This window comes from Hylobates moloch, unplaced genomic scaffold (genome assembly GCF_009828535.3).
Source record: "Hylobates moloch isolate HMO894 unplaced genomic scaffold, HMol_V3 SCAFFOLD_19, whole genome shotgun sequence".
Classification (NCBI taxonomy): domain Eukaryota; kingdom Metazoa; phylum Chordata; class Mammalia; order Primates; family Hylobatidae; genus Hylobates; species Hylobates moloch.
The window spans coordinates 26,568,848-26,583,685 of record NW_026652294.1 but is presented as its reverse complement, the minus strand read 5'-3'; the positions used below and the strand labels follow the sequence as shown (position 1 = coordinate 26,583,685).

The 14,838-nt window shown below is 54.0% G+C and overlaps 1 protein-coding gene across 4 annotated transcripts in view; it reads right to left on the bottom strand.

Annotated features, from left to right (window-relative positions):
- The window catches only part of FBLN1 (fibulin 1), a 95,523-nt gene that overhangs the window by 41,418 nt on the left and 39,267 nt on the right, over positions 1 to 14,838 (bottom strand). For all 4 annotated transcript variants that reach the window (XM_032140129.2, XM_032140131.2, XM_032140130.2 and 1 more), the window contains exons 9-14: positions 14,640 to 14,783; positions 13,726 to 13,854; positions 12,489 to 12,614; positions 8,835 to 8,954; positions 7,305 to 7,436; positions 5,463 to 5,586 (exon numbers count right to left, since the gene is read on the bottom strand). In XM_032140129.2, the coding sequence (XP_031996020.1) occupies positions 5,463 to 5,586; positions 7,305 to 7,436; positions 8,835 to 8,954; positions 12,489 to 12,614; positions 13,726 to 13,854; positions 14,640 to 14,783 (775 nt within the window). The remainder of the gene's footprint in view (positions 1 to 5,462; positions 5,587 to 7,304; positions 7,437 to 8,834; positions 8,955 to 12,488; positions 12,615 to 13,725; positions 13,855 to 14,639; positions 14,784 to 14,838) is intronic.

The window sequence follows — 14,838 nt, the reverse complement described above, 5'->3', positions numbered from 1 at the left end:
ACTTGAACTCGGGATGTGGAGGTTGCAGTGAGACAAAATCACACCACCACACTTCAGCCTAGGCAACAGAGGGAGACTGTGTCTTAAAAAACAAACAAACAAACAAACAAAAATCAAAAATGTTTTTGCATGTATACACTTGTACTAACAAAAATGTCTTCATTTTATTTCCTTTCTCTTTTATCAAGTGACATACGATTTATTGAATTCACATTAGCATTTAAGTATCGCTAACTTTATATAATAGTATTTGGGTTGGGGATTGGTGAGTTTCTGGTTGTATGAAGGATAGTTGTGTTATGTTAGGCGTAATTATGACCGTATTATTGTCTTTATTTGAAGATTATGTATGATCTCAGGAGATGTGCATGGGTTCAAGTTGACAAGGGGTGGACTTGTGATGGTTAATACTGAGTGTCAACTTGATTGGATTGAAGGATACAAAGTATTGATCCTGGGTGTGTCTGTGAAGGTGTCACCAAAAAAGATTCACATTTGAGTCTGTGGGCTGAGAAAGGCAGATCCACCCTTAATCTGGGTGGGCACCATCTAATCAGCTGCCAGCATGGCTACAGCATAAGCAGGCAGAAAAACGTGAAAAGAGAGACTGACCTAGCCTCCCAGCCTACATCTTTCTCCCATGCTGGATGCTTCCTGCCCTCAAACATCGGACTCATTTTTCTTCATTTTTGGGACTCAGACTGCACTCCTTGCTCCTCAGCCTGGAGATGGCCTATTGTGGGGCCTTGTGATCATGTGAGTTAATACTTAATAAACTCCCCTTTATATACATAATGGAATATATATGTATGTATATATATATGTGTATATATATGTGTATATATATGTATGTATATATATGTGTATATATATATGTATGTATATATATATGTGTGTGTGTGTATATATATATATATATTCCATTAGTTCTGTTCCTCTGGAGAACCCTAATACAGGTCCTAACTTCCTGCGGTGGAGACGGGGACGGGTCCTAACTTCCTGCGGTGGAGACGGGGACGGGTCCTAACTTCCTGTGGTGGAGATGGGGACGGGTCCTAACTTCCTGTATAGGATGAGCACAGATTCCAACTTCCTGTTACAGATTCTAACTTCCTGTGACAGAATGGAGATAGGTATTATCTTCCTGCTACAGGATAGTAACAAGTTCTAATTTCTTGTCACAAGATGGGACAGGGGTCATCTCCTGTGTCCTGAACTCCTGGCCCATCATACTCTGAAGGTGGCTGCCTTAGGAAGCAGGGCCCAGGTGCGGAGCCCCAGAGGACCTGGCCCAGGCGCTCCAGGAAGCCCTGCCATCTGGGCTGTGTCTGGATTCTGCGGTCAGGAGCATCCTCTCGTCCTGGCCTTCTATCACATCTCCCTTTTGGCTTTTTAAGTTTCCATGTCTCGTGCTGGGTTACTTGGACTTGCTTGAGGCATTTATTGAGACTGGGGTCTCCTTTTACCTCCTCTTTCCCGGTTTGTCGGGACTGACAGGAGGCCTTGCATTTACTTGGCTAGTGACCATTCCAAGCTCTTAGAAAGGACTGGCCTGGGAGTCAGGGGCACTGAAGTGGGGAGTCCTGCCTGGGAGGGGCCCAAAACAGAGGCAGGAAAGAAGGTGGGTACGGGTGCTGCTGGTGGTGGCCTGCCCCAGAGATGCCCAGGTCCAGGCCAAACGGGAGTGCTCCAGGCGATCTGAGAGCTCTCCCCCAGCGGGGGCCTCTGAGGAGCTGCGACGGAAGCGTCCATGAACTAGGGGAGGAGCATGGGACCCATAAGCTGAGCTTCCGGGTGCAGGTGAACTGCGCTTCCGGGTGCAGGGAGCAGGCTGCAAGCAGCAGGCTTTCCTTCCACTCGCTCCCACCACTGTCTCCCATCGTCCTCCTGCTCTACTGGCTGGAAGACAGATGCCCAGTGAGGACGCAGAACTTGCTGATGGCTCCATGGTGTGTAGTAAGGGGCAGACTTGGCTTTCAAAGTCAGCCTGTCTTACTTCAAAGCTTTTACACACACAATGTATGCACACACACACACACACGCGCGCGCACGCACACGCGCACACACACCAGCAACTTCAGGACCAGCCTGGATGGGGCTGGTCAGCAGGTGGCGCTAGAGTCGCCCGGTGGGATTTCGGCTTCCCCGCTTCTCTCAGCATGGCCGGTACTAACCAGGGGTGGAATTTGTTTTGCCAGAGGGAAGCATTCACCCAGCACACTGGAGGAAAGCAATGGGAGGTGTGCGCGTAGTGTTCTGGTGCAGCTCCCGCCGTCATCACTCACAGCGAGCTGGTCACTCCTCCCTTGGAGGCTCCCCCTCCGACCCCACACAGTCATTCCTCAGAGCACCCCAAAACCTTCTCTACACTAGGAGTTTCTGGGCTGGCTCCTTCTGGACAAAGAACAGGGCCTGGGGCACCCGCTATGTGCTTTGCAAATGACTAATGCACAAAAATAAACATGTCCTTGATTTTCCTGGTAAGTCCTGGCTTCAATGATCCTACTTCGCTCTACTCAAACTTATTAAAACACCAGAAACATAACTGTCTGGCAAACTGCCTGTCAGACTGGGAACGGCCCAAAAATCCCTTTTAGCCAGTGTGTCTAGGTCAGGGACAGGTTGTCATCACTGAATCTATTACAGAGCAGGGCATAGGCGAGCCCGCCCCGTCCCCGCCTGCCATGCAGGCCCTGGTTTCCAGATATGTCCCCTCAGCAGGCCACGCATCCTGGGCCATGTCATGCGTTAGAGGACAATGTGCTCCAACTCGCCAGTTCAACACATTTGACCGTAACACCCTAAGCTCTATGGAAATGATCCTCAGCCACCACACACCAGAGAAAAAAGGCCCTCTAGGCCCCCCTCCTTCTCCTGGGAGGCACAGCAGTTCTGGCCACCCCAGGTGCTTGTGGATATCCCTGCCGGCATTTTCCTGACTTTCACATGCTCGTCGTCTGGGAGACAAGCCCCAGGAACTGGCCAAGGCAGGGGGGCCATTGACGGCTCTATCTCTGCCACCGCCCACCCACCATGTTACAGCCTCAGGCCCACAGCTGTTCACTCGTGTCCCATCCCCGGAAAGCGGCAACCAAGGCCACCCGGCTTTGCTCCAGCTTTCTAGACCACAGGTCATCAGGTGCCGGCCCCACTGAGGGGATAAAGAGGATGTGTCCAGCCCCATCAAAGGCTGTGGGGCAGCTTTGCACACTTCCTCCTGCGGGCAGAAGGGAATTGAGTGGGCAGGACTGTAACAGCCTGGTCCTGTCCACAAGGCCGAGCCCTGTGGTTTGCGGCTCAGCTTCCTGGGTCATGCTCCAGTTACCAGCCCTCGGCCGCTGGGATGTTCCCCAGATGGGAGCCGTGTGACTGGAGAGAGAAAGCCACAGCAGCAGACTCTGCAGTCCTGTCTGTCAAGGCTCCCGAGTGAGGCGCTCTTGCTGAGTTGTTAACCACAGAAGCTCTGGCCCCAGGTCCCTCCTACATATGGCTCTTTTCGATTTTAAAAATTGCTTTCTGAAGCTTAGATGAAAAAACGTTTTAAGCAGCTTGGATTTTTGATGAGCAGGAAAAGGGGCTGTAAAATACAAAACTCCAGTCTGAGGGGTTAGCAGTGCTGAGAGGGGGTGGCCCCTCCTCACTATCAGTCCCGGGAGTCCAAGGGCTGGAACAAGCCAGGCGCCCAGCAGGTCAATCCCTTACTGCACAGCACACAGGGCCCAGGTTTCAGGCTGAACTCCCCATTTCACCGCACATGTGTCCATATTCCCACCGCTTCTGCCTAATTTGCTCCCTCTTCCACCTTCATGCAGGCATGGCCCACTCCAGACAGCCCCCTGCCCACCCTCACACCCAGCCAGGTGGGGGCCCCTCCTCCCTCTTAGCACATGCTCCAAAGGCGGAGCCAGTGCGGGGACAAAGGCCTTTGTGGGCTGTCTACCCAGGTGCCTACACGCAGTAGGTCCAGGAAGAAATGACTTTCTCCAGCACTGAGGGGTGGCAGAGGCTTCCACAGCCAACATGAGGGGTGGAGCTGGGTTCTGCTGATTTCAGCCATGACCTCAGCACACATGGCCAACCTGCCCACCCTCAGGCTTAGGAGGCGCCAGGGCCCCTGTGCAGGGCAGCCTCCCCCTCTTCGAAAGGTGGTTTCACGACTGTGTGCAAGTTAGAAATTGAGGTCACAACCACAGCCAGCCTCCTGGAATCTTCAAGCCCAGGCGCTGACAAAGGCTGGGGAGAGAGTGAACTTACAATGACAGACGGCTGCACAGCCTCCAACCGAGGCCATGGAACTTTCTTAATGTCTCAGAGAAGCACTGTCACTGCCTGCCAGGCTGTTGCATAACCATGAGCTCTTCGGGATGCTACAGACTTGCAAACCCAGTTTTGGGGCAGCTTTTTCCTAACCCAAGCTCAGGAAGGAAACAAGATGTTGGGTTTTCGAGCAGACAGAAATCCGTGCTGGGAAACAGCAGATCAGGGAAACGGCCGGGCCAGCCAACCAGAACCCCAAAGCCAGGAAGAATACGGAGGGCTGCCAGGGACAACGGGGCTGCTCGGGGACCCAGAAGCCTTGTTATGCCACAAGCCAGGGCAGCTGCCCCTAGGGTCAAGCGGTGGACACTACCACTGATCCTCAGGTGGCAGGGGCAGCTGGCCAAGAGCCCAAGGCAGGCTGAAGGTCAAGGGGCCAAGGCCTGGGAAACAGCTGGCTGCCAGCATTGTGCACTCAGAGTGCTGGGGGGAGGTCACAAGTCCACAGTCCTGAGATCAGTCTCAGCCAGCAGGGAGCTTTTCCTGAAGCAACTGACAGTGGCACTAAATGAGACTTTCTGAATACAATTAGGGGCAAGGGGGATAAGAAGTGGGAACCGTGGTCTCAAGTGGGCGCTGTGATGGCCTAGGAGTGAGTGAGCCTACAAAGACATAGGGGCATACAGCCCCACATTTAGGATCTGGAATCTTTGATGCTGTTCCCACACAGTCACTAGGCTGGACGAATTCTGGCTTTCAGGTGGGCACCTAACAACAACGTCCAACAAGTCACGTCGGCTCCCTGGCTTTGGGCTGACACGGAGACATTGTTACCTACGCATCTAAGTCAGAGCACGTTCTGACATCTGCATGTTACAGATGAGGAAACTGAGGCCCAGAGAGCTTGCCCAAGGCTTCCACCCTAGGAAAAAAGAGGGCTGTGGTTTCTGCCTGGTTCTGTGCACAGCCTTGGCCTGAAAACATGACTATAGACCCCAGACTCATTTGCAGTTACTCCCTTGACTTTCTGAGACCAGTGTCACTAGCATTCATGGGCTTGAGGGCCAGGGATCAGGTGATCTTTGAGTGCCCTGAGTCCCTCATGGGAGGACACTGAGGTCACAGCCTGATAACTCACCCACCCGGGAGCTGGGTCACCAGGAAGGCCAACACAGACAGACGATGGCATGGTCCAAGGGACTTACGTGGCTGCGGAGCGGCGGTAGTTCTCAGGGCACTCGAAGGCCAGGCAGCGGAAGCCGCCCTGGATGTTGAAGCAGGTCTCGTTGATGGAGCAGTTGTGGATGCCAGTCACACACTCATCAATGTCTGCAAGAGACCCCACAGCAGCACAGTGAAGGCAGAGGCAGCAGGAGCCATCCCCATCTGGAGATGGAGGAGCCCAGGCCTCCCATCAACTAGGGTTAGGGGTGGCGATCAGGCCATCCCTGCCCTCCACTCGCTGATCTTCAGAGCAGCATCCTGTGCCAGTTCTTACATTTATAGGATATTTACATTTATAGAGTGTTAACTTATTCGCAATCCCTGGAGGGAGCGTGACGATGGTAAAAATAAACACTACATGATGGGTCCTGGGAATCCTCCTAAGAACTCAATGAGGCAGATACTGTTACAATCCTCATTTTATGAGGAGCTCACAGAGCTTAAGAGATCTGCTTGAGGTCACACATTTTATAAATGTCAGAGCTGAGCTTTGAACCCTGGCAGGCTGGTGCCAGAGTCCACGCACTAACTAACCAGAGCCTCTCTGCAGCTCCCAAGGCACAGCACCCTTACCCTAGGTGTGACTCAACCTCTTAGGAGAAAAGGGCAGGAGCTGCTAGCTCCACATAACAATGAGAAAAACAGCCTTTGAGGGATCATATGTCTTGCCCTGTGTGTTGGGGTTGGTGGCTGTTCAGGGTGGACTGGAACCACCAGGCCTGGGACTCCTGAGATGGGGCCTGGGGCACCCCACCGAGAGGCTTCTGGAGATGGGGGAGCAGCCCAATTCCCACAGACTCTGGAGCAGCCAAACAGTGGGGTTCAGGGGCTGTCATCAATCCTGGGAGACATCCATTAAGAGGTGCCAAATGCCTGAGCATCGGTGGCAAAAACAACACTCCCCAGCCTCAAAGGCCGGCTCAGGAATGTGTTTACGCTGAGTCTGGGCGGGACCCCAGGCTGCGGTGAGGGAGCCTGGCCAGGAGAAAAGTCATTTGCTCCGAAAGAAATGCAGACACAACCGGCCTTCCATCCAGAGACCGGGGCAAGTGGAGGGGGCCTCCCAGGAAACACCGCAGCTCCTGCCTGCCTTTCATCAAAGTCACCTTCCTCATGACCGGAAGCTACATCTGTGGGACCCAGGGGGCTTCCGGGGCCCCAGGATCCACAGCCCTATGTGGGGCTCCCGAGGAACTGGCTGGACAGCCCTACCTCCATGACTCAGCTTCTGGGCCCAGTGTGTACACTGAGGATCACGCGCTCACAAACATCTACTCAGCACCCGCTGTCAGTGATTGAATAAATGGTTACTGGATGGCTCTGGGGGACACACGCTGCCCCCTAGAGCGTTCATAGAAATGGGGGCTGAATGCAGAACCAATGCCATTGGCGCTCATTACTTAGCCCATGCTGGAGCTGACCCATAGCCATGAGTATCCCTGGGCCATCCCACACCAGGCCACGCCATCCCCTGGCCTGGACTGCTTCCTCCCTGGCGGGCATCTTCCTAAAGGCCTCTGTGCCAGCCTTTTCGGGGCTGCTGAGGGGAGGGGAGGAGGGCTCAAGTGTTCCTGCCGGATGCAGCCGCCATGGGCTCAGACAATCCAGAGGACAAGTGTGCTGGGGCCTGGGTGTGGGAGACCAGGGTGCTGCGGACCCCAGGACACCCCTTGGATGGGGGGGCCTCCTTTTCCTGAATGCATTCCATCCGTGCTGTGGCCCTTGGGTTGGGGAAGCACAGCTCCCGAGCCCGGCCTCAGCCCCACAACATTGCAGGACCCCAAGTAGAGTGTGAGGGACCCCAGGGCTTCCCGCCCGCTCACCTTGGCAGTTGCGGCCGTTGGGGGCCAGCCTGTAGCCAGACGAGGGGCAGCTGCACTGGAAGCTTCCAGGGATGTTGATGCAGCGGTAGGAGCAGATGTGGCCCCCGGTGGGCAGGGCGCACTCGTCGATGTCTGCAACGGCAAAGCCCACCTCAGCCTCAGTGTCCTGGCATCTGGCCATGGCTGCTGGCCACGCCACATCACCCTGGGGGCTGCACTGGGGCACGGGAGGGCAGCAGCACAGGACAAGCTGAACACAGGAAGCCTCAGAGACCATCATGCTCAGAGAGGCGATGGGACTAGCCTGGGGTCACACAGCAAGTTCGTGGTGTGAAGTATGCATGTGGCAGGCAGGGGGAAATGTGGACCATAGTTCAATAATAAGAAACACACCTCAGCTGGGTATACTGGCTCATGCCTGGAATCCCAGGCATGGGAGGCTGAGGCAGGAGGATTACTTGAGCCCAGGAGTTCAAGACCAGCCTTGGCAACAAAGTGAGACCCTGTCTCTACAAAAAATCAAAAAAGTTATCCAGGCATACTGGTGCATGCCTGTGGGCCCAGCTACTCAAGGAGGTAGAGGTGGGAGGATTGCTTGATCCCAGGAGATGGAGGCTGCAGTGAGCCGTGTTTGTACCACTGCCCTCCAACCTGGGGGACAGAGCTGTCTCTGTCTCAAAAACAAACAAGCAAACAAAATACACACACACCTTACATGAAAACAGTAATCATCATAATTGCCCTTAATTGCCTGTAATTACTGTCATCTGGTTTAATCCTCCAATGATCTGGTGAGGCTGAAGTTAATCATCATGTTACAGATAAAGAGTTGGAGCTCTGAGTCAGGAATATAGGAGGTCCCTGAGCCCCCTCCTTACCTCTCCACCATGCACCACCACCAAGCCCTAAGATATGCGGCCCAAGGTCCCAGTGCATGTTGTAATCACCACCGTGCACATTTATTAAAGAACAAGTCAGGAGTGGTTTGCTGCCTTCCCACCCTCACGCTTAAGGATGGGAAAAGTATATTAGAATTTCAGGTGGGGGCTGGGCACAGTGGCTCATGCCTATAATCCCAGCAATTTGGGAGGCTGAAGCAAGAGGATCACTTGAGCCAAGGAGTTCGAGACCAGCCTGGGCAACATAGCAAGACCCCATCTCTAATTTTTAAAAAATAAAAAATTAGCCAGGCATGGTGGTATATGCCTATGGTCCCAACTACTTGGGAGGCTGAGGTGGGAGGATCACTTGAGCCTGGGAAGCTGAGGCTGCAGTGAGCAGTGATTGCACCATATCACTTCAGCCTGGGCAACAGAGCGAGACCCTATCTCAAAAAAAAAAAAAAAAAATTCAGTTGGTGGGAAAACAGCAAACCACTTGCTAGCCTCCAAGGGTGGACGTGGAAGGTTTGCCAGGTGAAGAAATCCCAGCAGGCTCTTCCCTGTGGATTTTGAAAGTCAGAGGCCGTACTGCTGTGTCATGGCAAGGCCAGGGGGTGCTTTCCCCCTCAGCAAGCAGGGGCGTCCGCACCTTCACAAGTGACTCCGTCCACATCGCTGAGCTGGTAGCCTCGCCGGCAGTAACACTGGTAGGAGCCGTAGACGTTGGCACACTCCTGGCTACAAGGGCTGCTGCTGCACTCATTGATGTCTGAAATACAAAGCGAGGGTCACTGCTCAGAGCATCACACGTCCCTGCCTCCACAGCAGCCCTCAGGGTCAGTGAACAGAAAACCTCCTCTCCACCTCCCTCAGGTTAACGCACTCAGAGAGGTGGAGGTCCCGGGGGGCGTGGCCGAGGGAGAGGCGTCATCGTTGGTGCCTCCGGACCCTCCATCCCTGCCCCTGCCTGCTTCGACCACACCTTCTCCTGCCAGGACGGCAGCGATAGCCTCCAGCCTCGGCCCCTGGAAGCCGGCCCCGACCTGGCTGCCAGAGTCCACTCTAGTTCTCAAATGGAAATCTGATCCTGTGCTCCCCCCTTCACCTCCAAGATGGCATCCTACACAGATGACGGCACACAAGGAAGGCCTCGGCCACCCAGCCCATATGCCAGTACTCCTCATACTCCAATGCACAGAACTCACTGGGCCACTCAGCAACTCTGAACTACTGCTCAACTGTCCCCTTTACCTAAAGCAGAGGTCAGTGAATCACAGTCCATGGGCCAAATTCGTCCCAACACTTGTTTTTATAAATAAAGTTTTATTAGAACACAGCCAGGCAAGGCATGGTGGCTCATGCCAGTAATCCCAGCACTTTGGGAGGCCAAGGTGGGTGGATCACGAGGTCAGGGGTTTGAGACCAGCCTGGCCGGCATGATGAAACCCCATCTCTACTAAAAATACAAGAATTAGCCAGGCATGGTGGCACACAACTGTAGTCACAACTTCTCGGGAGGCTGAAGCAGGAGAATTGCTTGAACAAGGAGGCAGAGGTTGCAGTGAGCCAAGATCACACCACTGCACTCCAGCCTGGGCGACAGAGCAAGACTCTGTCTCAAAATAATAATAACAATAAAATAAAGAATACAGCCACGTTCTTTTTTTTTTTTTTTTTTTGAGACAAAGTCTCTGTCTGTCACCCAGGCTGGAGTGCAGTAGCTCAATCTCAGCTCACTGCAATCTCCACCTCCGGGAGGCTATTGTCCACTAAATGTGGATATGAATTCAAGCAGTTCTCCTGCCTCAGCCTCCTGAGTAGCTGGGGGATTACAGGTGTGCGCCACCATGCCCAGCTAATTTTTGTATTTTTAGTAGATACGGGGTTTCACGATGTTTGCCATACTGGTCTCGAACTCCTGACCTCAAGTGATCCGCCTGCCTCAGCCTCCCAAAGTGCTGGGATTACAGGTGTGAGCCACTGTGCCCTGCCACATTTACTATGGTCCTCTGGCCACTTCTCTGCTACCACAGCAGAGTTGAGCAGTTGCAATAGAGATTGTGGCTAGAAAAGCCTTAAATCTATACTGTGTGGCTGTCACAGAACGTCCAATAGCCTTCCACCCCATGTTTCATCTCTGTGGCCCCCACACACCAGGCCTGGCCTCCACCTGTCCAGGGTGGTCTCTCATCCCCTGCTAGAGACACTCCCCAGTGCAGAACCGAGTTCTTGCTACACGCCCGGGGCAGGTGCTTAACAAATGGTTAGTAAGGTCACATGGCAAGGCTGGCCAGGCTCTGGTTCTATGTCCACAATACTGTCCACTAATGTGGATATGAATGCCGACTTTTCAGTAATTTACAAGTGACTAGAGGAAGCACAAGCCAGGAATCCCACTACTTCTACTAAATAATAATAAAGCCAGCAGCCTCCACACTGCCAGCTCTTCATCCTGTGCTCAGCCCTGTGATAAGCTCTTTACATGCTTAATCTCGTTTCATCCTCACAAGTCCCAATGGGGTTGGTCCTACTATGCCCATTTTACAGATGAGGACACCATGGTCCAAGAAAGACTGAGTTACTTCTTCAAGGCCATGGAAATGGCAGAAGTCAGGTTTGAACACAAGCCTGAGAGGCTCAACTCGTGAATCTCGTTCCTTGTCCATACACGTTCTTATGAACTAATCCCAGGACCCCCTCACACCGTCCATCCTCCGATTTGAGAACTATGCACACCACAGCTCACCCTGGTGTATCTAACCCCTGTGACCATCTCATCAGGAAGGAAAATTCTCATGGCAGAACTTTAGGACCTGCCATGTTTTGAGTCAGGCTGCAGAAGCCGTCCTCTGAGCCAGTGCACTGCACCAAACAGGGTGTCATGGGCAGTGTGGACGATTGTGGAGGGCCATCCAAAGCTCTCAGTGTCTGCTCAGCTCAGAACCTAATCCGTATATAAGACACGACATCTGCCAAGCACCTAGTATGTGCCAGGCCCTGGGCTGACATGCTGTTCATGTGACCTTCCCATCAGCCCAGGAGGTTGGTGTTATCTGAGAACCACAAGACTCTGTCCAACCCCCACATACCAAGAGAACTGACCCAACTTCAGCGTGGCTGCCATTGGCCCAAGACCACGTACCCAGGAATGCAGACCCAGTCCCCTTGGCATGCCTGCCTGAGGAAGATCAACGCTGCCAAAAGAATTTTCTCTTGGTTCCAGCCCAAACCTGACTACAGGCGCTGACCTCCATTTTCCTGAGAAGCATCTACTTTAGAAAAACTTGCAAATGTAAATGGTTTCTCTGTCCCTTTGAGATGTGCAACCAAGGAGTGTCTTTCTCAAGGGCTGGGGACATGCCTGGGGAATGTCGTCATCGGGAAGGCCAGGGTGCTTCTCCCTGACTCTGTGGGAGGGAAAAGCCTAACTCCAATAAGAAGTTAGAGGCAGGCCGGGCGCACTGGCTCACGCCTGTAATCCCAGCACTTTGGGAGGCCGAGGTGGGCAGATCATCTGAGGTCAGGAGTTCAAGACCATCCTGGCCAACATGGTGAAACCTTGTCTCTACGAAAAATACAAAAATTAGCCGGGCGTCGTGATGTGCACCCAGCTATTCAGGAGGCTGAGGCAGGAGAATCGCTTGAACCCGGGAGGCGGAGGTTGCAGTGAGCCGAGATCGTGGCATTGCACTCCAACCTGGGTGACAAGAGCGAGACACCGTCTCAAAAAAAGAAAAGGAAGTTAGAGGCAAGTGAACAGTGACCCACGCCCTAAGGGCCTCAGTACTTCCTCTCACAGCTCGTCATTTACAAAGCCTCCCTCCTTTTGTTTGGGTGACTTGAGATCAGTGGACACAGAGGCCTGTCTCCCCTAGGCAGCATCTGATTAAAACCCACACACCGTCTTTGTGCAAAACAAGTGTCCAGTTTTCGCTGTTGTTTCACACATCAATCCCTCTCCCTGGGGAGGACACGGAGGCAGGGACAGGTCGGGCATAACCAAGGCCCTGTGACTCGTGGGTCTCATGCTCCAAGCCCCATAATCCTAGCCACATCCCACATGGCCTCTGCCGCGGCCTACGAACCCCGACACCGCCTCAGAGGGCGGATGCCATCAGGAGAAATCGGGTGGGCAGGCGGGCAGTCCTCTCGGATGAACAATAGTTTATAGGCACTTCCCCTGCTAACACGTCATTTAACAGGGAAACCAACGCAGATCTGCTCCAAATGAGTCTGCAGAAGGGTGGCTTCCCCAGGAGGAAGGTGACCTGGGGGAAGTGATTGGACGGGGCCCCAGCCTCACCTTCACACGACCTGCCGTCCACAGAGAGCCGGAAGCCCACGGAACAGCTGCAGAGGTAGGAGCCCAGAGTGTTCTCGCACTTGTGGCCACACAGGCGCCCAGGGTAGCGCTGGCACTCATTGACATCTGAAAGTGAGGGGCGGGCCGACTCAGGGCAATGTCCAACACAGTGGCACCACACTCCACCCTCCTAGTAAGGCCAGCTCATGTCCTCCACCTCCTCTAGCCTCATTTCTTTTTTTTTCTTCATCTTTCAGACAGAGTCTCGCTCTGTCTCCTAGGCTGGAGTGCGGTGGCACGATCTCAGCTCACTGCAACCTCCGCCTCCCAGTTCAAGTGATTCTCCTGCCTCAGCCTCCCAAGTAACTGGGATTACAGGCATGTGCCACCACGCCTGGCTAATTTTTGTAATTTTTGTAGAGATGGGGTTTCGTCATGTTGGCCAGGCTGGTCTCAAACTCCTGACCTCAAGTGATCTGCCTGCCTTAGCCTCCCAAAGTGCTGGGATTACAGGCGTGAGCCACCGCGCCTGGCCTTCAGCCTCACTTCTCAGATAAGGAATGCAAAGTGACTTGTCCCGAGCATGCGGGGAGTCAGTGGGAGAGCCGGGACTGCCGCAGTGTGCCTGCCCGTTGGGCGAGCCTCGTGCTCCTTCTGCAGCAGCACATCTGAACTTGTGCCCTCCTGCCAGTCCTCCTCCCCAGGGCCCACAAGGAGGGTCTGCCAGGATCTAGCAAAGTGCCCACTGTGGGGGAGTGGGGTGGCAGCTGCCAGGCTTCCCTGAGCACCGGTTTGGTGACAGCAGGCACTGGCTGGACAAGACCTGACCCCACTCCTGGTCAAGTTTTCCCCTCGCTGCCCCGGGCTAAAGGCACATCTCTCTAGCTCCTGTGGCTCTACAGCTCAGCGGTGAATCTCCAGGAAATCACTGATGCTGCCCACATGTGTAGACCTGGCTCATCAACACTTGGACGTCCTGGGTCGAGCAGAACCCCTTTCTACAGGCAGGGAGCAGGCTCACACACAGGGGGGGCTGTGCCAGTGGCCGCCTGGCTGGGCAGCAGCAGAGCTGGGGCTAGAATGGGGTCTCCTGACTCAGGGTCTTCTCTCTCGGGGTCTGCCTGCACTTGGGATTATCTGAGATGAGGATCAGACCACATCACTCGAGGTGCCACAGAATGTGTCCCTGGTGCCACGTGGCCAGGTTCCCCCGAGGCCTGTGGGGCCCCCCACGCACCCACACACATCCTGCTGATGCCATCGAAATAGTAACCCGTCTTGCATTCGCAGCGGAAACTGCCGGGAGAGTTCACACAGCGATGTCCCTTCCCACAGGGCTCAGCAGGTGGTGCGCACTCATCCACATCTTGCAAAGGAGAAAGAAAGCCATGATGAAAACCTTTAGTTTGGGTTTTTTCCCCCCAAGATGATCAGAAAGGAAAGCAAGAAAGGAACACATGGAAACGGGCATTCCATTTCAACACGACTTCACAGAGCACCTACTGTGTGCCGGGCCCCGGACTGGGAAGACAGCTGACCCAGAAGCAGCCCTACCTGGTTGGCAGGACAGCAATGACTCCCATTAAGGTAGGAAGTGCCCAGGAACCCAGGGAGACACTGAAGAAGTGTCCTGGGGGTTATGCAAGGAAGTCTCCTTCCCTGGCGGGATCTAAGCAGGCTGGGTGCCCTGGATCCAAAGGAACGTAGGAGCAGGTGGGCAGAGGGAATGACATAAGAGCAAACACCCACACAGAGAGGAAAGGACAGTGCTTGTGTGGGGAGTGGCAAGACCCACATTGCCTGAATTACAAGGTTTGTGGAGTTGGGCCAGCTCTGGGGCACTGGACTGTAAGCAGAGGCATCCATCCTCTGTCACCAATGGGGAGCTGATGAAGCTGTAAACAGGGTGGGGTGCGAGAGCTTTGGGCTCAGGACAAGCCGGACAAGGCTGAGGCAGTAGACGGGCTGGTGCTCTACTGCACCAGTCCAGGCAAGACAATGAAGCCCCATGCTTGGGAATTGACAATGGGATGGATGGGCTGATAGAAACGGCTTTGCTTTGGGGATCAACTTTCTGCTTCCCGAGAAGGCAGGGTGCGTGCTGGAAGCAGACAGGAAAGTGGATTTCAGATTTGTTTTCTTAATACCAACCAACACAGCGCGTTCCCTCCTCGTTGAGATGGTAGCCACGGCCACAGTTGGGCACGTTCTTCTGGCACGTGTAGGAGCCCTCCGTATTGATGCATGTATGCCCGACAGGGCACGGGGCACTGATACTCAAACACTCATTGATATCTGCAGCGGGAAAAGACAGAGACCATGTGGTTAAACCTGGAGTGTGTCCTAGAAC